The sequence below is a fragment of the Salminus brasiliensis genome, chromosome 25, assembly GCF_030463535.1.
Source record: "Salminus brasiliensis chromosome 25, fSalBra1.hap2, whole genome shotgun sequence".
Lineage (NCBI taxonomy): Eukaryota > Metazoa > Chordata > Actinopteri > Characiformes > Bryconidae > Salminus > Salminus brasiliensis.
The window spans coordinates 19,270,647-19,292,371 of record NC_132902.1 but is presented as its reverse complement, the minus strand read 5'-3'; the positions used below and the strand labels follow the sequence as shown (position 1 = coordinate 19,292,371).

Sequence of the window (21,725 nt, the reverse complement as noted above, 5' to 3'; positions counted from 1 at the left end):
TGTGGTGTTGCATTAACCTTGACCTGCGCTAGGCACTAAAATACACCCACCTAAAACCTTGACACACTTCCTCACCTCATCTCTCTGTGCTAGCCGGGGTGAGGGACAGTGAGTCCATATATTCCCTAACACTGGACAAGCTCACTGCTCCATATTCCACTGCACTTTGGCGTGAGTTGAGGGAGACGGTCAACCGCTTCTAAAAGCAAATCTTCCTGAGGATGAAACAGAGTGGTGTGGAACCTGACTAGTTCTGGCCAGTTAAACCAGTAAGAGCACTGAACATAGTAGTAGAACATAGCGATGGGCTTTTTTGAGTAATTTTACTGTTGAATGCTCTAACCTGAAAAACAAATAATACCAGGAAAATCTAAATAAACAGAATTGGGTGTGTAAAATGTACATTGTGCACCAATTCAATTACAGAAATGTAATTTTAAGAAGCTAAAAATGTAAGATTTTACATAAAAAAAAATATTGCTATAAAACAATAATGAAAATCAATATGTTTTCATGTCTAGTCAGATAAGCTAATAAGCTAACAGAGCTAACCAATATGTAGAATTCTAGTGAGGGCTTCTCTCGTCAACAAGAGGTCTTTTCTCTTCAGCGGATGATGTGCCAGCAGGTTAAAACTAATTTATGCTTCTCCGTCAAATCTACGCTGTAGCCGCGTGCCCTCGGCATATCCCACACTGTAGCCTGGTGGTCCCCTTCCAAGGAATGTAAACGAAGCGCCCTGACCCCCCCCCCCCCCCCCATTGGTTCCCTTTGGAGCATTGAATTTCTGTATTTTCAGCACAGTTGAACCCACCCACCAGACTAGTGTTTTGGATCTGTAAATGCAGAGCAAAACGGATGCGCGAACGCTCATGTATGAACTCTTACAGTGGTGTAGGCCTCTGTGTTGATTCGACGCAGAAGCATAAATCGGGCTTTAGTTTGTCGGAGAGATCTAACATCAGCTTTAGTAGTTAGCAAAGAAAATCCATACTGGTCAATCGAAGCAGATAAATCTGTATTCCGTTCTGTCACACAACACACAAAAACCTTGTATCTAAAATTTCTAGAAAAATTTACTATAGAGGATGAAAAATTATTTCTTCATTTTGAAGCATTTTTATTGGTCCATTCATCGTAAAATTTGGACACAATGTAAAAAAAAACCACTGTCGGATCCATCTTACGTCAAAAAAAGTGAAAAACCTGGCAAAATTTGAGATTTTTTGGGGGGGGGAGACTTTGTTTTTGTTTTGTTTTTTTTTCCCTTTTTTTTTTTCTCTAATTAGAGCTTGTGTTCATCTACATGCCAGTCAAATGTGTTTAGCCACACCACAAGTAGTGCAGGATTTCCTGCTTTAGCTGAAAGTGAGTGTTCTACAAATACTTGGGTACTGTAACATTTAAATGTGCTTTCTTCATCTGTGTGAGTGATTAATAAGTAATTTTGTTAATTGCAAGTGTGTGTGTGTGTGTGTGTGTGTGTGTGTGTGTGTGTGTGTGTGTGTTGGAGACCTCTCTCCTTTCCACTCGAGCAGCTCACTGACATGTGCTAATAGCAGAATGGCAGCAGGGAGGGGAGGGGGGAAAGGAGCATAAACACACATTAAACATACTGAACTTGTCCTTTTCTCTTATAGATTGAGCGTAATTAATAATTAAACTGCGGCCGGTGTAATGGGTTGACCCAGCTGAACTGTTCATTACTCAAACGGCGGAGGCATCACTCAAAATATTTTCTGCCGTGCCCTTCCTTTCAGCGCCCCGAGGCCAGGGAACACTGCCTCTGCTGCTGCCGCTGCCGCCACCGCCGCTGCTGCCGCCGCCACCTACTTTCAGCTGACAAAGACCTTATTTTACACACACACACACACACACACACACACACACACTCATACACACACTTAGCAGCCACTAAATTACAGTTTTGACCGAGTATGAGTGAGTGAGTGAGTGAGACACAGTATCTGGAGAGACTCTGTGGGACCCACTTTAAAAGAGTAATCCTGTAAAAAGAGAGAGAGAGACATGGAGAGCGAGTGCGAGTAGCTTAAGGAAATTGAGGGCAGAAAGGGAATGACAGTGCATGAAAATGTACACTTTATGGACAAAAGTATTGGGACACCTGCTCATTTATTGTTTCTTCTAAAATCAAGGGTTAATGCTGTTTTCTGTTGGAGCAACTGTCTCTACTGTGTGAATAAGAGAGCAGAAATGCACCTGAGGTGTGCGAGAGAATTAAAAAGAAAAAAAGATCTAGAGGAGAGCAAAAAATCAATAAAGGAAAAGAAAAATATTGCATGATTTAGTTTTGCAATTAACCTGAACCTTGTATTTGGAGTAGTGAGCTAAATATTTGCATCCATCATCAGTTGTGTGCACAGCAGAATGAGAGGGTGTGTGTGTGTGTGTGTGTGTGTGTGTGTGTGTGTGTGTGTGTGTGTGTGTGTGTGTGTGTGTGTGTGTGTGTGTGGTATGGGTTCAGACTGTTAGTCTACACTGGGACTCCTGCTCATGCATTGTTTCTTTGAAATCAGGAGTTTGTCCTGCTTTTGTTGGAGTGATGGTCTCTTCTGTTCAGGGAAGGCTTTCTACTAGATTTTGGAGCTTTGCTGAGCCATGCTGAGAAGAATTGATTGCACAAGGGATGGTAGTGAGGTCAGGATGTTAGATCATCACCACCCCACCTCACATCACAAAAGTATTGGATGAAGCACCAACCATCGTTCCATAGAACACAGTTCCACTGCTCCACAGCTCAATGCTGGGGGCTTTATACCCCTCTAGTCCACAAATGTTTGGACATATAGTGTATGTGCTGTTAAGGTCACGTCGAAAGCAAATAAAAGGGGGATTGGGGGGGACAAACAAATGACGAGGAATAGGTCTTTGTTGCTGGAAATCCTAAATTTGCTAGCCATATAGCTAACATGAGCTGTTCACTAATTTACTGACTACTTTCCCTCCAATCACATAAGTGTGTAGTCAGAATATAGTCCTGTATGAAATGCCATCTGATTTTGCGTGCGTGCGTGCGTGTGCGCGCGTGCGTGTGTGTGTGTGTGCTTCCATTTACCATTACCATTACATTTTTATTCAATTTTAGTCCATGTTGTAGGTTTGTGCATTCAGTGTGTCTGGGCCTGGCCTGTATAAAGTGTGTGTGTGTGTGTGTGTCTGTGTGTGTGTGTGTGTGTGTGTGTGTGTGTGTGGTTGCCATGGAGAGGCATAAATAATTGGTTGCAAGGTCTCATGGGGCTCAGGTGAGGGGTGAATAAACAACTAAATGAGGTAATACATACAAGAGCTCTCTTTGTCCTCTCTCTCTTTCTCTCGACCGTAGTCTCTCATCTGATGTGCTAGTTTGTGGTTTTCTGCAGACTGCAGTTTGTGCTGGACCGAAGCGAGTGGGCTGCTTCGGTGCCCAGCGGCTCGTTTGGACATCTGCAGGGCAGCTTGTCTTTTATTGTTCCGCTCTGGCCGTGTGTGTTGTGAAGGAGCTGATGTCTCTAATAAGACTCGCGCTTAAATTCGGCGCTGTAATTACTGATCTAATTTTGCCTGATAATTGCTGCTGGGCAATTACATGTATATTTACCGCTGGTATTGTGGAGGGAGCGAGGCTCCGGGTCTGCGGCTGTTTGTAGTGCTGGATAATGGCAGCAAGCTGCATAATACACCAGCACTTTCATCATCTTCATCTTCATCAAACTACAGCCACATCAAAGCACCCTTCCCAAGGGCCATGTTTGTACACGTTCATGAGCGTCTGTGTGTGTGGTAGCTAGTGTTCAGAATGTGGCAATATACCTGAATAGGACAAAAGTATTGAGACACAGCTCATTCTTTCTTTCTTCTAAAATCAAGGGTATTATCAATACCTTCGAGGGTTTTTCCTGTTTTTGTCATTCCAGCGAACACAGTTCCACTGGTCCACAGCTCAATGTTAGGGGGCTTTATACCCCTTTAGCCCATGTCTGGCATTAGGCATGGTGCCAATAGGTTCATGTTTATCTGCTCCAGAGAGTCCTATTCTATTGGCAGTACTTCTCTCCAGGGACTTAGTTAAATACATTAACTAGTAATAGTTCAACAGCTTATTTAAATCAAGTGTGTTGAGGAAAAGGGAAAGCAATACACGAGGAGACGCTTCTAAATGTCTGATGTGTCAAATTTTCCTTTAGTGTCTGCCTAGTGCGTGGCCAAATAAGCTCATTCCCCCATATGCGTTTAAGAGAGCCACAGAGTGGGGGTGCTGTGAGAACTCACTGATTGGTGAAGACACTCTCTGAAAACAGGTGGGGGGGGGGGGATAAAAGGGTCCACCAGCTTTATCCTGTGATTTGAGCCTCATTTAGCTGGAACACGGTCTGTGCTGTGGTGTTTAGCCTGTTAGCTAACTTGCCTAGTTGGCAGGCTATGAGTCCAAGCACAGCAGAACGAGTCTCATTTCACCCTTCTGTTATTCCCAAAGCCAGTCGATTGACATCACTCTCTTTTTTGAAGACCCATGTACAAGATGTTCTCCATCACTGAGAAAAAACGTTTGACCAAGCAGTTAGTCAGTGAGTTAGAATTGCAGCTGTATATGCTCCGAGTGGCTCAGCGGTATAATGCCTTAAATAATTATTTGTGTTATAGGGATAGAGTGTGAAGAACCTTTTTAAAGGCTTGAAGAACCATGGCTTTATCTTTGACTGCCAACTATATGGTAATACAATTAACCCTCTGGAAAGTGCTGATGGTCGCCCACCTTTACAGAGAGTCAACCCCCCCTCCTTGTTGTGTGATGACCATCAACCCCCCTAATGTTGATACTCCAAGTACCCTCACCTTCATCCCTCACATACCCCTTTTTAAACTCCTCTTCATCATCCTTTTCACTCCCACAGTTCCCAATATATATAAGGTCCTCCCGAAATATCCCTAACCAGACTGGATTAGATTAGACTGCACTGGGTCAGACTGGACTAGACTGTCCGTGATCAACTAAGCTGTGCCCGTGTATGATTTTCTGTCTGCACGTGAATAAACTCCAACACTAAAGATCCAGTCTCCTGACTTCTGAATCTGCCTGATACTTGCATGCTGGATTTCTAACACCCTAGACCTTTTCTTTACTCAGCAGCCTCTTCTGAACCCTTCAAATTACATGCAGTTGTAACATGAGCTGTGTGAGAAATCCTAGCCTTCTGCTAGCATCATGTTCAAAATGCACTGATGATCAACAATACTCTTAGAAAAGGTTATCGTAACACACTGACGATATCCTTTCCTCATATTGCCCATCCCTGCTGTTCTATCTGAAATCTGTTGTACTGCTCTGTCGCACTGCTATATTGTATGCACATTCGTCCAGGTGTGCGCCTGTGTGTGTATGTATGTGTGTGTGTGTCTGTGTGTGAGTTTAGGCCTCCAGGCTATAGGCCCAGGCTGTGTAATGATGTATGGCTGCTCCGCAAGGCTGCGGCTCACTCGAGCAGTGGCACATCGCAGCCTCTTATTATTGCTTTGTTAATTTAAATAGGTGCATGCATCATATTCCTCCAGCCCACCCAGAGCACAGGGCCAGGAGAGGAAAGCAGCCCAAAGGGCTTTTTTTAATAGCCAATGAGATCAATCCACTTTTCTGTGGTTTGACTAGATGCATTATTTTGTGTGGGAGTGTTACGGTGTGTAATGAGATTGCTGCTACAGAGCAGTTAGCGTTTAATTTCACAGCTAATACTGACTATTAATTTTCTTCTTTCTTTTTTTTTTATATATCTTTTTTTTTTTTTTTTTTTTTAAGAGGGGGGCATGACAACCTCCCTCCCTTCTCTCTCCCTCAGCCCCTCAACTACTGATTTGCTCTACATGGCTCTTTGGTCTGTGTTTGACAAAGAATTAAAGTTTTTTTTGTGCTGCTGAAAATTTTAAGGATCCATTGATGGTATATTTGTTTACAATTAATTGGCCAATTTTATTGAACTACACTCTTAACAATAAATGTGCTACAAAAGGTTATTTGCATGACGCCATATATTATTTTAATACCATAAACAACCATTTGTGTTATAGGGATTAAGTGTGAAGAACCTCTTGATAATACAAATTTAAAGGCTCTTCACACTCACATTGTTTTCTCTATTATTATAATTGTTCTTTGTGGTTCTTCTATGGCGTCACTCTAAGAATCGTTTGTTCGCCTTGATTTTAAGAGTGTATATGATTAGCCCAAGTATTTTCCTAGTATTTATTTTCTAATAAAATTAGAAAAGACTGTTTCCCATGTGAGAAATCCTAGGCTAGCTGTTGTGTTGCACAGAACAGAAAGAAATAGGCTATTAATGGCAATGTCACATTTCTTTTTTTTCTTAATAATAATCACATTTTATATATATATATATATATATATATATATATATATATATAATGTTCTCGCAAGCCTTGTCCTGCCTGCTTCTCCCAAGTTAGATAGTGCAGTTAGCAGCATGCCGAGCCCGCAGTAGCAACAATACCATTCTCCCTTTTACAAATCAGTGAAGCATTAGTGCTTTTTAAAGCTGTTATTTTAAGGTAAAAATGCTACATAATGTTTCTTAAGTAACGTACACACTAACTCTCACTCTCCCCTCTCTCTCTTTCTCTCTCACTGGTAAATATGGGCTATTACCCTGTTGTCAAACCTCCAAACCACTCTTTTCCTCCATCTTTCTGTTCAGGGACTCTGTGTTTGTTTGAATTGAAATCATGGTTGTACGTCGTCCTGCATTGTACTCTCTCCAACAAAAGGGGGGTTCAGGTGCTGCAAAAAAATTAATATACACTGCCTCTTTTCACCAAAGGAAGACCTCTTCATCAAGGACACATGCACCCTGCATATCTTTCGCTAGGAGCGTTTGTTGTATTTTTGAAAAGCTTAAACATGAGTTTCTTAATCAATCTGCAGTTTTTCTCTTTTATCGATTTTCAGTGGCTGTGTTAAAAAAAAAAAAAAATAAATAAATAAGGGACTCATTCTTTTGTGCTTATTTCTAAATACATGGTTTCCTTTAGATAATGAGTCATATTAACCGATATTTGTATGTAATTTGAGTGATTTTAGTTTGGTTATTCTACATTTCTTTCTTTCTTTAGTGGGGCCTAATGATTAGGGTTTGATATGGGATTGGCAGTAACTTGGTACCACAAAGATGGATGTTTGTGTGTGTGACTGTGTGTTGGTAGACAATTACACGCCTGCTAACATGTGCCAAAGATTTTGTCATATGTTCCTGGCTAATGGAATGTTGTCTTTATTGTTTGTTTCAGGACCCTCCTGTGCTTCCAGTTGGTCAATTCAGTGATAAATTTGTGAACTTCATAACACAGTGGTGAGTGTGTGTAGTACATTTATCATGACAACACTATGGTGATATTCGTATCTAAATATTTGGTAAATGACAACAATTTATATACAACAAATATATATATATATATATATATATATATATATATATATATATATATATATATGTATTATTATTATTATTTATTTATCTATTTATTTATTTTTTTTAGAAAGTTGTTCACACTCAAACCCACACTCAGTATGGGTTCCTGAAGTGCTTCAGCTGAAAGTTGCTCTTTAAAATTAAATAGACTTTACAAAATAGCATTGGAATGTAGTTTTGGCATCAAGATTAGATCAGCTGCAATGAAAATGATTTAACCTGCATTGCAAATTAGGTTTATTACCAACGTTTAGTAAACTGTCAGCTTTTTACAGTAAATCAATCAAACAAGACCAATTTAAATAGCTTTCTCCAAATTAAACACGAAATGCCACTTTTAGCGACTACTGCAGTTTCCCTTTTGCTGTTATGGCTGCTGATCCTCTGAACACTCTGAAAAGTCCCCAGTTTTGTTTCATCTCACAAGTTTTCGGATTCTGTTCTGTGGAATGATAAAACACAACTGGAAATTTCGGGCCCAGGGAGCAGAGGTATGTCTAGAGGAGAAAGAATGAAGCATACGCTAAAAAGAACATCCTGCCTACAGGGAGATATGACTATAGTTCGGTAATGCTCAATTAAAGTCCATCAAGGCTTGGTTTCAGAAGAAGTCCTGTAAGATTCTGAATAGACCGTCGCAGTCGCCTGACTTGAATCGCATAGGAAATCTGTGGTGGGATTTTAAGATGGGGGTTGCAGCAAACCATATGAATATTATTGAACTAGAGGTCACTGCCTATGAAGAATAAGGGGGGGAAAATCCTCTGAAACACTTCCAGAAGGTGGTGTCTGGCTATGCGTCACATTTGCTGCAAGTCATAACAACAAAAGGCTACTCTTCTCAGTACCAATGCCTGTCAGGAATAATTCTAACACTGTAGTCGTCAGTAGAAGTGGCATTTTGAGTTGAATTTGCACTTCTTATTAGTTCAGTTTACAATGGGGGTTGAATAATTTCTATCTCAACCGTAAGTGAGACTTGGTACTAGCTGAAAAGCTTTTCCTGCAAAAAGCTTTCTCTACAAGCGCAGCTTACTGGACTATTCCAGCAGGGCCATACAGAGCAGTCAGTGGACTATGATTGATGATTTTATTAGATACTCATCCAAGCTTTACATGAATGAAAATATTTACACTACCCTGCCCCCTCCTTCCCGAAAAACACACATATGTGCAGCCAGTTGTTTCTACCAGGTCATGCCCAAAGTTCCCACAACCCCTGTACCTTCTCTCCCCGGTTCCCTCTGCTGTGTCAGACCTGTAAGCACTATGGCAACAGCCAGATGTGTAGGGACTTGTTTAGCAGCTGTTGTTTACTTGCCACTCGCTTTATTTACACAAACAGGTCACCTGGCTCCATGGTGCCACCCAAGCCTGGCACTGCTGTCCCAGCATAGCCTGCTATTATTAGCTTGTTCTTGAGGATGCTTCATTCATCACGGCCCAAACAGCCCCTCTGTACACTTTTATGTCCCTGTAATCCCTCCCATCTCGTATATGGGTCAGCTTGACTGATTTCCCTCTGTTTTGAGGAGATCTATGCCAACGAGAGCTGTTAATGGATTTACTTACCTTTTCACTGCCACTAACAAAAAAGGGACGTTTCACCTTAACTCCTTACGGAAAGCAATGCAGGTCGATCATTGTGGGGTTGATTTTTATAGTGTTCTTGGTGGCTGTGGAAATCAACCTGATATCACCATTAACCCCTGCAACATTGTTACTTCATATTAAGAACAATCATTTATTTAATTACTTTATTTAATGCACATTATTTAAAAGGCATAGTTCCTTTTTGTCATTTTCTTTTTGTAAAGTATAATTAATTTTGTCCACTTCTTAAACAAAGTCCTCATAGGCAAGTTTGTTTATTTGGCGGCCATCTTTGCAACACCGCCGGGTAGTTATTACCAGTCAAACAAGGCCAGGCTCCTGTATCTGTGAATGGAGAGAAACCAAAATACTGCAAATTGCCCTTTCAAAAGCATATTAAAACCTAAATCACAAGTCTTGAATTTTAAATCTAAAGATTTTAAATCACTGATGGACTCCTCATGAATAGTTTGTGGCTTATAGCTCAATAATGCACAAAAATGATTTGATTTGTAATGATTTGTCAGCATGTTCTGGCTACAGCTATATTGCACAGATCTCCACATCGAAGCAAACTGATTGGCTCTTTTTGTTGAAAGGCAGGAGTTTATCTGTAAACTGATGTCATGTTGAGCTTAACAAACACTGTCATTCATATTTCAACCAGTGGCCGGTCTCTTCATGTGTAACATTTTTGTCTTATTTATGCCTTAATAAGCAAGGATGTGTAGTTAAAATAATATTAGCCAGTTCCAAAATAAAGTCAGTCCCAACTGCACTCAGCTCACAGACCCTTACTAATACCATGTTAATTCCATATTCTACCCATAAATGCTTCAGATTGCAGGAAGAAACCTTTTTTGTTTGCTCAGGGAAAAAGAAAACTATTCAGAGGTTCTATAGTAAAGGCAGTGGGTCTGTACTTTCACAAGTACCTTTCCATTTTCCATGTTAAAATGAATCATTAACCAATTACTCTTTCAGTAATGTGCTGCAGTCCTTGCTGTGGTTCTGTGTTCTAGGTGTTTTAATGCAGACTGTCTTTCTCTCCACAGCATGAGAAAGCAGCCGAAAGAACGTCCTGCTCCCAATAACCTCATGGTGAGTGAATGTCCTTTAGGATGGATATTTTCATGTAGTCTCTCCAGTGAAATTCTTCTCCTCCCCCATCCTTTTGGGAGGACAAAAACTAGTAAAAAAGTATCAAAACTGTGTAGATAGAGGACAGTAACTTCAGACCTGTTCTTTCTACTAATCTGTGATGAATGGAACTAATCTTATGACCTTATGCAGCTTGCTTTTGCTGTTCACCTTTGAAATACTCTTTAAAATAATAATGGTGTCTTACATTTTATAGAAATGAAAACCTTTATATATAAAGAGCTTTACCTCAGGGGTCATTAGTTTCACTCTTGGAGGGACAGTGTGCAGCACAGTTTGGTTACAGTTACAGAAGCATGCATGTTTTGGCACCCCTGTTCAAACTTTCTGTTACTGTAAATTGCTAAAGCTCTTTTTGGATGGGATAAGTTTTACCTGGGGAGGTGAGGTGATGTAATTTTACTACAGGACGACCGATTTGATTGGTGTAAGAAATCTGAGCCTAAATGAGATGGGAATGGCTACTCGATTTATGCGCTGCTGTCACTTCCAAAATAATGTGAGGATAATAGTAATAATGACATTTTAGTTAGACAATTAGCAGCTACATGTTCATAACATGTATGTACACACAGTGATTTACCTAAAGCTGCCAGAAATGTTGTGCTTTGGGGAGACCTTTGGGTCATCTTCTAGATTTGACTGAGGTTAGCCACAGACTTGAATGACCCAAGGTGTCTGTGCCATGCACAACAAATGAAGAATCTTTACTGACACAGGAGCACACTGTATGTAAAAACAACTGACATGGTGCGAAAGAACAGGACTAAAAACACAAAATCTTACACATAACCTCTGTTTAACGTGTGGAGATTCTTTACTCTTTAAAAATATTCTTTACCTTCGCCTCATGTGTTTCTTTACATAATCGAGGATCAACTATAACTTGGCGGTTTGTATGGAAGACGCTTTGTATTAATAACATTTTCTTACGTATCCTATAATTATTCTTTCTATGCTCTTCTGAATTGGGAGAAGTTCTTGTAAAAAGAAGTTGTATGCCCTTCCTCCTCTTTACTTTTTTTCCGTAGAGACTCACACCCTTTGTGTGGACTTGATGGAAATCTCTGATAGCGTGTTAGCGCACAAGGTTGCAGCTATTTGCACTTGTGGTCTTTAAAGGCTGTCAGCACAGCAGCCAGGGCTGTTTCAGCACCATGGATAGCAGCACAGTCCACTGAGAACCAGGTGCAAATGCAAAGTGTATATGGGTGTGTGTTCGTGGTAGTGAGTGTGTGTCAGTTTGGTTATGCGAGTGTGTCATCTAAAGGGACATGGGTCTTTGCTTGTGACATTGAGCAAAAAAACTGTTTCTTTTAGTACAGAACAGCTGCCTTTCTGTCATCACTTTGTTCCGACCAGTAAGGCTGCACAACTGTGACTGCTGTTATCTAGAATTTGTTGATTGGTCTTTGGTGAGGGGGTGCCTCTTGTTTGCCCAGAAAATAGCACCACTAGCGTTAGCACCACTACTGTATACATATACATTGCTACCATGGTGATGGTTGGCGCGTTACTTGCAAGCCATGTTCATGTGGTCCTGGGCCCTTCACATTTTAATATATTTTAATATATGGTCTACCTCTGAAGAGCAGATGGTTTGGTTCCAAACTCAGCGTTGTTGAAATGTCATTGGCGACGCTATGCAACCAATGGTGGTCCATTACATGATTGTAGAAATGGCATGATGACACTTTTTTTCTATTCTGATATCGATACTCATTGAACTCTTGAGTACTGAACAATAAAAGTCCTGTTTTTTTATTAAGCTTTAATTTGACATGTTTTTTTATCTTTCTTTAAAATGAATTCCTAAAAGTGGGCCATAGAAGGACTGGTTTTTAAAGGAATTTATAGGAGTCTGCAATCTGGAGCTTTATCAAGCACTTAATCTGGGTTTGGAGTACTGAGCCTCAGTCTCAGCCTGGACTTAAACATTTCCAGTGGCGCTTGACCCTTCGCCCTACAATTTAGACTAGGCTTTACAGAGCATTGATTACATTGACTCTTTCCTTCATAGTAGTTTATAATAGTCTTACTATTAAATAAACTAATATTAATTCTAGAGTTTAAGAGGTCAAATCTTTTTTTTTGCATTTTATTTGCATCTCAGACTTTTAACATGTCCATGACTGAGACAAAGCTGCTTGGCCCCCTGGAGCAAGGTTTAAGCTCCTGTATGTGTGTATATGTGTGAGAAAGACTCTAGCAATGATTGTGTGATGATTGACATCACCCCCTCCCGCTGGGTTTCTCTTTTTGTCACTCAGCCTTTTAGCACCTTTGTCCCCCTGCTCGCCTCCCCATCAGTGGCCCATCTCAAGCCCTTTCCCAGAGGAGCACGCCAGGCTGCAGGCCCCAGCTGCAGCAGATGATGCTGACTGGGACAAAAGAGCATGGTAGCCCTGCTTATAAAATGCTGTAGCCTTCTCCTCAAACCTGCTAGAACCCTATAGAGATTTCCCCTCCCTTTTGATTGTGTCCAGTTAATAAAGGCCATGCTTGCGTATGTGTGATTTGTGAAAATGTACATACAGTCTTATGCAAACGTTTGGGCACCCTTGACCAGTATATTTTGTTGTTTGTTTTAATTGAGACGTAGTAAGCACATCCTCCGTAGCCTATCAAATATGGTTCTACTTCTACAGTTCTCTCATCACTGAAAAATTATTGTTATAAACAAATGGCAGTTCAGGTGAACTTTGGAGGTCAGTACGAAATCTGGACCAAGAAAGCTCTTGGATGGAACTGCTCTTATGCTGCTAAGACAGGCAAAGCAAACCCCTTAAAAAACCTGTATGAAAGTTTAGATGAGTGCTATTCCCCAATACAACGTAATCTACATGGAAGGAAACCTTACATTGGTTCACTGATGTGTTTTTAAAACATTGCAAAGTCGGTTGCAATCAAAATTACTAACAACAAAATTGCTAGTACCTCTGTCCATATTGTGCAGCACTGTGTGTATAGACATAGTTCTCATGGGACGGACGCTTTAAGAGATCCACAGCCTGTGGCCTGTGCCGTGGGGAACAGGATGAGAGGGGGCTTTGAAAGCCCTTTGACATTGCTCTGATGACTTGTTTACACATTAGCACACTGAGGACGTTTTGAGAGTCCCACGAGGGTGGTCCTCCCTTTTAGCTTGCTAACACTGTGGCTTTCTGCTATGCTCCCCCAACACCCACAGAAGGACACATCTACGCAGCTTTTCTAACCGCAAATGTCAGAGCACTAGGCCTGTAAGTCGACTAATCGACTAAGACTATCGAGTAAGAGTGTATCAGTCAAATCATTTTTCAGCTTCTTTTTGAATTGAAAGTGAATTACACTGAAAAGCCGAAGTAGTTACACACGTTTTAGGTCAGGTCTCTAACCCTGCTCCTGGACAGCTACCTTTCCCCAGACTGTGGATCCAACCCTAATATGCGGCTAAAATTGAAAAAGTAATTGGCAATTGGAAAACTGGGTAACATTGGCCAATATACAGTATACACACTATATGTCCAAATGTTTGTGGACACCCCCTGTAATGAATGTTTTCAGCTACTTTGTGCACATTTGCTGTTGGGCAGATCTTGGGCAGATAAACATGAACATATTGGCACAATGCCTAATGCTCTGGAATGATTGTGCTCAATCTACTACTTGGGATGAGTTGAGGATGAGATGCGGTCCAACATCCTGACCTCACTAACGCTTCTGTTGCTGAATGCAATTAAATCCTTACAGATCAAGTTGAAAGCCTTCCATTGACAGAAGAGACAGTTACTCCAACAAGGGATAAAGCTTTTTTTTTTTTTAATACCCTTGATTTTGGAAAAAAAAAAATTGAGTCCGTGTCATATGAGCAGGTGCATATCAAACGTGCACGTATACCGCTGAGGAAGAAATTTTGTTTGTAACAGAGATTTGTGAGTGTAAATAACATTTACTTCAGGTGAAAGTTCTTTAGACCTTCTTCACACTCCCACATCTCTGTTATGAGTGATTTCCTGATTTCCTTACAGTGGAAAAATCATCCTAATCCTTTTTGGTTGACGAAATTCTTAATTAGAGACATCCCCACAGAACATGTGTATCTGATTAGCATTGTAGTCTTGTGTGTGTATGTGTGTGTGTGTGTGTGTGTGTGTGTGTGTGTGTGTGTGTGTGTGTGTGTGTGTGTGTGTGTGTGTGTGTGTGTGTGTTGGGTACAAGCAGTGGAGTCATTCTGTCATTCTGCAGGATGTAATGCTAGTCTGGCTGCGGCTCTGGGTGTGAGCCTGCCCTGCTCTTTTGTAATCTAGACGAATGGTCTTTCCCTTGGTGACTGCTGAATTAAGAGATCAGCATTCATGAAGCCCTGGCCCAGTCTGAACACACTTCTGAGTACATATATATATACACATGCATGCGCACACACACACACGCACACACGTCCGTCTGCATCCAGTGGGAACATGTAATTAGTATGCAAATCTGCAAAGACCTAGTTCTAACAATGACCTCTTAGCCTTTCTTACTCTGTCTGTCTCTCTACTGATCGGAACAGGAAAAGACATCAGCCACACGTGTACATGCATGCACACACACACACACACACAGGGTGACACACACTGCACTCCGCCGCCGCTGTTCGCCAACACATTCTAATGAGGTGATGACCAACCACTTGTTATAATTGCTTTAGACTCCTTTTAATTTTCAAGCTTATTAATCATATGTAGAGTTATTTAAAATAGCATAAATTAATCTTAGATTAAAAAGCCTATCACCGACTCGAAACAATTAAAGAGTAAGGTGAGATTTCCCCTGGGTTTGGCAGTTGTATTTTAATGGAGAATTCAGGTGATTATCACACTTTGATATGGGGCTGTGATTAATGTAGCCACACTTTTAAATGAGATTTTTCTCCCCCGTACAACGGCGTAGAGGTAAGCAGGAGCTGATAATGACCCAACTAAAAGAGTATTTATTCTGCTTTTCCTCTCTTAATAACTTCCTCTGCATGGGTGCAATGTTAGCAGCAGGTGGGTTAATTAATGGAGGTGCTGTTCTTGGCATGCTCTGAGACTTGTGTGTGCGCACACACACACACACACACACACGCTTCTGCTTCTCATTCGAGTACACACACACACTCAGAACAGAGGGACACACAGGTGGTGTGCTGTGCATTTGTGTGAGTGAGGGCGGCCTGTCTCAGCCCAGCCAAACAAGCAGGCGACCGTCTGAGCTCTAATTTATTGCATCTTGTCACTTCCCAAGTGTGTGTGCTTGTGTGTAAATGCATTAAGTGTGTATGTATGGCCATGTATGCGCTTCCACATGCACCTTCGTGTCCTCTCCTTGACTGCTCCTCCTCCCCAAGCGTGCTCTAAGCACTCTTATTCCGCATGTTGGGTCAAAAAAAATGGCTGCTCTGCAGGGTCGAACCACCGTTCGGGCTGGCAGGGGCACAGCGGAGAGTCGGGTTCAGCTCCGTAGCTGCTTATTACTCCTCCTCATCTGGGCCTGGAGCTGGTGTAGCCTCGCGTAGGATCGTGTAGGCCTGCGCCCGGGCCCTGTGATTGATGAGATGGGTGCCTGGTACGGCTCGCCCTCAGCACGGGCCTCTCCAGAACCCGGAGCTGAGAGTGATTAACCTCGCTGTGGCACAGACACTGGCTCACCATTAGCAGGACAACACGATTGATGGGCCTGCTCTGTCCTCATAGTGAGAAAGGGTGCGGGATTGTGTGTATGTGTTCGGGAGAAAGGGAGTGTACACGCTTAGTTCTGTGTAATACTAAAAAAAAGCAACACTACTAGAACCCTATTTTTTATGTTTGAATTTAGTCAAGAGTATTCAGATAGTGAATAGTAGCCTAATGTAAGCACAACTGCAGAAAGACACACCTTGTATATGCACACACTATATGGACAAAAATATTGGGACACCCACTCATTCATTGTGTTCTTCTGAAATCAAGGGTGCATGCAATTAGTTTGTTTATCTGCTCCAGGGAGTTCTATTCTATTGCCCGTACTTCCCTACAGGTACTAGATAATGTGTTTGTGTGTGTGTGTGTGTGTGTGTGTGTTTATTTATTTGCACATCTGTGTCAGCAATGGGTGCAACTTAAAAGTAACTGAAAGCATTCATCAGAAGAAGGTGTGTCCACAAACATTTGGACACTTGGTGTATATACTGCTACATATATTCATTTTAGAGTGATTTAAAGGGTTAAGGGTTTGTCATTCAAGAAGTTGTGTAATCTCTACCTACGTTTGATGCTGTAAGATCACTTGTTCTAATTTCATTTTATACCTCCTTAATCATTTCTATTTTAATTGGTATCAGCCCGTACAATTTAGCAGAGCGCAAGCACCTCTGCCAGAAACACTGCATCAGAGAGAAGAAATGAGAGAAGACGCGTTCATTTACACAGAACAGTCCGTCACTGCTGATTTATCTGTACAGCTTAAAGCCTCAGTCAGGAATTGCTGTAATTGGCCAGCCAGTGATGAGCTCTGCCACAACAGAAGCTACTGGGTATCAGCAGGGCAGCCACTAGAAAATACAGTAGCCTTATGTGTGTTTAGCATGTTTTACATAGACCATGTAGACTACTCTTGAGTTAATGACTAAAATGACAGAATATTGTGCTGGTATTACACCAATTATCATTATTTCTGTTTCGCTGCAGTTAGTCCATAATGAATACAGTAGGAAAGACTGCACTTAATAGGTTTTACAAACACATATTTAATTATTATTAACTATGCATATACATACACTGTATGAAAGCAAGTATGGGGACACCCTTGCTTGATTGATTTTTTTATTTTTATTTTTTTCTGAAATCGAGGTAATAATAAAAAAGGTTTATATGCATGGACTAGATGGGTATAAAGCCCCCCAACATTGAGCTGTGAAGCAGTGGAACTGTGTTCTCTGGAATGATATTGCTCCATTCAATACTTTTGGGATGAGCTGGGGAGTTGGAAATGAAGTGGGGTGCTGCTCCACCAACATCCCGCCCTCACTAACGCTCTTATCATCAAATCCTCACAGCAGTGCTCCAGAATTTAGCAAAAAGCCTTCCTTGGACAGTAGAGATCGTTGCACCAACAAAAGCAGGATAAACTATTTTTAAATACCCTTGATTTAGGAAGAAACATTGAATGAGCAGGTGTCCCCATACTTCTGTCCATATTGTGTATTGCCCATCAACCCACTCTGAATGACTTTATTTACATCCCTATAATTGAATCATACAAACATATTCTCTCTCTGTATTGACTTTTTTTTTTTTTTTCCCTAGGACCACCACTTCATCATGCAGTATGACGACGGCAATACGGAGGTAGTATCCATGTGGGTGTGCCGGAGCTTGGAGGGCCGCAAATCCCAGCATGCTCAGGGGCTGATGTGAGGGATCAAGGGAAATGGAACACAGTCTTCCTATTTCACTCATTCCTTAAAATCTTAAGGGGAGTAATGCCTAAGCTAACTTGAAGGGGACCACCCAACTCCATGCACAGAGCCCACAGACGGACTCTAGAGCACTTACCGAGAACTGTGGCTTCAATAATCTGTAGCTTTTTTTTCTCTATGTATTTGTATTATCCCACTGGTTGTGCCGAATGCAGTGCAAACATTTAAGAAAACCGCCTCGCCTCTTTGACCAGCGCAGATGGACCATGGAGCAAAGCCTGTTTAAAGGATGATGCATCACAACAGTTACACAGACCAGGATGGGATCGGACACTCCTACTGCAGTCTGAGTGTTTTGCAGTTTGACCCTGAAAGTGGGTGGTCACTGCAGAGGAGCTTGGACTCACTATCACATCCGCCTCAGTTGGTGCCTGAAGTTCATCAAGCTGAATTAATCCTGATGGACTGCATTTGCTGAGCACTAACCTGGGAACATTTTAGCACTGGTGTTTTCTTTCTTCTGTAAAAGGTTAGCATGAAGCTAACACATGGCACATTTTCCATGTAGTAGACAGTATTGTCTTGATTCTAGGATTCTAGGATTGATTCAGGACATAGACATGTAAATAGAAATCAATAGCAAAGTATCTCTAAAAACAGTGGAAATACAGTTATCTGCTAAAGCTAATGTATGCAGTCACCTGGATGCAGTCTAAATAACAAAACCATCGAACAAAGCAGATCATTCTCTCAGTTCCAGTCCGGTTCTGCTAAATAGTCAACTATTTACCTGTAGAGACGCTGCTGGTCAATCAGAGGGGCATGTTCCTTATCTGTTATTTCAGTTTGTGGACAGACGTGAAAGAATGCACTTATCTTCCCTTCACTTTGTAAAGCCTTCAGTAAATATTAGAGTGCAGTTTGTGAATGCCAAAGCCAGTATATCTTAAATATACACATGTCCAAATATTTGAGGACACCCCTTCTAATGAACACATTTAGCTACTTGCACCCATTGCTGACCTTGATGTGCAAATGCACACGCACTGCAGGAGATAAGCAAGGAGTGTAGGAGTGTATAAACCCCTCCCCATGCATTGAGCTGTGGAGCAGTGGAACGGTGTCAATTGCAATGATGCAGCTCCATCCAATACTTTAGGGATGAGGTAGGGTGGTGATCATCCAACATCCTGACCTCACTAACTCTGAATGTAATCAAATTTTAGATTTGTAGAGATTACTTTTGTTACTTAAAAAAAGGCAGGATAAACTCTCACGTTTTATTTTTATTACTTTTGCATTTGTAAAAAACATTGAGTGAGCAGTACTCCCAATACTCTTGTCTATATTCTGTATTTTAAATATAAATGTTTAACAGAACTGACCCCACTAATCTCTTAGGAATCCATACGGCAAATCAGCATTGCCCTCCCTCTGTACTACACCATGTAATCGTTCCACAGCAGGGGGTAAATCATTTCTACTCACTGTTCTATTAACCACTGACAGCTGCTGACTAACATGGCTCATATGTTACAGCCGAATCAACCCACCACATCTGCCTGCCACATTAATACTGTATGAGCCACATAAAGATGAGGGGGAGGGGGAGGGGGGGCAAAATGCAAATTTTAAATGTTCATATACACTATATGTCCAGAAGTATCCAGACACTCTTGTCTAATCAATGTAATTAAACCAATTCCAATAGAATGGGATGCTCTGGAGCAGTCACAGATTAGCCAATGGTCACCGTGCCACATTGAGCTGTGGTGCTGTGGAACTGTGTTCCCTGAAGAATAGAGCTTCATCCAATGCCTAGGACTAGGGTGGTGTTTGTGATCCAGAACTACACCAGTCAACCATAACATTAGCACCACCTGCCTAATATTGAGTAGGTCTCCCTTGTGCCAAAAAAAAACAAAAAACTAATCAAGGCATGGACTTCACAAGACCTCTGAAGGTATCCTGTGGTATCTGGCACCAAGACATCCGCAGCAGACCCTTTACGTCCTGTAAGTTCTGAGGTGGGGCCTCCACAGACCGCATCTTGAGCCTTATGTACCCATGACCCTGCCATCGGTTGTCCTTCCTTGGATTACTTTTGTTAGATACTAACCTTTGGTAGATAACGAACACCTCACAAGACCTGATGCCTGACATTTGGAGATGTTCTAACCCAGTTGTGTAGCCATCACAGTTTGGCACGCATCAAAGTGGCTCAAATCCTTACATCAGCACCTGATCGCTCACTAGTGTCCCTGTGCCAGAATACATTCAGATCCTCACAGCACTGTTAGTGTCTATTTTAAAGCCTTTCCAAAAGAGTAGATGCTATTACTAAAGGCTGTTAAACTCCCTGTTAGCACCCTTGATTTCTGAGAGCAAGTTTCTACAAACATACATATAGGCGAGACCTTACCAGGTTCATTAAATCAGTAACATGAGATTCAGTATGTCTTTGGAGAATAATGCTACTTGAAGGTTTAATGTGGGTTTTCTTTTATTAAATGTGTTGCCAAATATTCACTAACCCACAGTCAATGTATCGTGTATAGTGTGTTTGATTTCTGAGGGTTTCTTTATTAATCTTTTTGACTTTAACTCAAGAGTTCAGTTCAACTGTCCCTTGCTTTTTCTTTTCTCCTGTTTACAGAAATGGTTTTCCTCACAGCAACCATTTAACTTGAAAAAACATGGAAAAGTGGTTCATCTAAATCACACGGCTGTCTAATGTTGCCTCCTAAACCCCAGCCACGTAACACAAGGCTGTTGAAGTTTGCACACCTTATGCTTTCACTATGTAAATGAAGACCATTGAAAACTTTACTGTCTCTGTTGACGGTATCTTTGTAACAGTTCGCTTCACTCTCTTAATATAAAAGGACTAACGGATTATCCAAGCCATTAAAAGGCTGTTTTAATGGTTGCAGTAGAAAATGCTCTTCCTGTGAAGATATAAAAGTGTTCCTGTATCTTTTTTTTTTTTTAAGTGCTTATTTATTCGTGTAAATCCATTTGTAGGTAAACGAACAGCACAAGCCTGATCATTACTGCGAGAAATAATGTGACATTCTCTTTTCTATCAGCTAAAATGGTCTTGCTCTGGGAAATATTGTCCCCATAACAAGACATTAGGTTTAATACAAAATACAGCGTATAAGTTCAAAAACGACTTGTTCTCCTGCTATTGTTTGAAACACTATTTTCTGCTTAGTAGGAAGAATAGCTTTTATGCTGTTGGAGGTCATTTTGTTTAGGGGTTTAGGTGTGTTTGAGAAACTAAAAAAATACTGTAGGATGTTTGTGGAGGCACTCATCAGCTGGTCGTCGACTCTCATGCTCTCTGATGTCATTTGTCTTCAGCAATTTGTTTGGTTTTGAATTACTTTGTTTATTACGGTATTTTTGACACTTTACTTGGATGGTCCAACGTAGATGCCTCATAGATGTTCACCAGACCTTCAACTAAAATTCAACTAAATATCTATTCCATTTAACTTAACTTCAAGTTGGCTCTAATTAATTGTCTATTGAATGTAACCCAACACCTAACCCTAGCCCTAACCCTAACCGTACCCTTTAGGTTTAGGATTTGGGCTTGATTCAAGGGTAAGGTTAAGGTTTATTTATGCACTGATGATATGCTTTTTGTCTTGCACTGGATATTGATTTATATATTCATATATCACTGCTGTCGGAACGAAACTTTGCTAATCCTTTTTGACTGTTAACAGCGCCAGATACTGTTAACACTGTGTAAACCTTTTAAGATGAATGGTCTGATTTAAATGGTCTGAATTAAAATATCTATACATTAAATTACATTAAAATTATTTAGTCTTCTTAGACGTATTTGATAAAACTGCCATATCAGAGATGAATGGTTTTGATCCGACAGTGACGATATGCTGCATTAATCACATAAAGTTAATCATGTCCTAACTAATGTTTTGATGGATTTGTACACTATATGTCCAAATGTTTGTGGACACACCTTCTAATGAATGCGTTCAGCTTCACCTATCAGCTGCACCTATTGCTGACACAGATGTTTAAATGCACACAGACATGCACACAGCTTGTCTAGGCCC

General features: G+C 41.0%; 1 protein-coding gene across 2 annotated transcripts in view; it reads left to right on the top strand.

Moving 5' to 3' along the window:
- map2k5 (mitogen-activated protein kinase kinase 5) overlaps window positions 1-21,467 on the top strand; it is a 68,747-nt gene extending 47,280 nt beyond the window's left edge. For both annotated transcript variants that reach the window (XM_072671442.1, XM_072671443.1), the window contains 3 exons: window positions 7,294-7,355; window positions 10,124-10,169; window positions 17,519-21,467. In XM_072671442.1, coding sequence (XP_072527543.1) covers window positions 7,294-7,355; window positions 10,124-10,169; window positions 17,519-17,629 — 219 coding nt within the window. In that variant the 3' untranslated portion in view covers window positions 17,630-21,467. The remainder of the gene's footprint in view (window positions 1-7,293; window positions 7,356-10,123; window positions 10,170-17,518) is intronic.
- The last annotated feature ends 258 nt before the right edge of the window (window positions 21,468-21,725 follow it).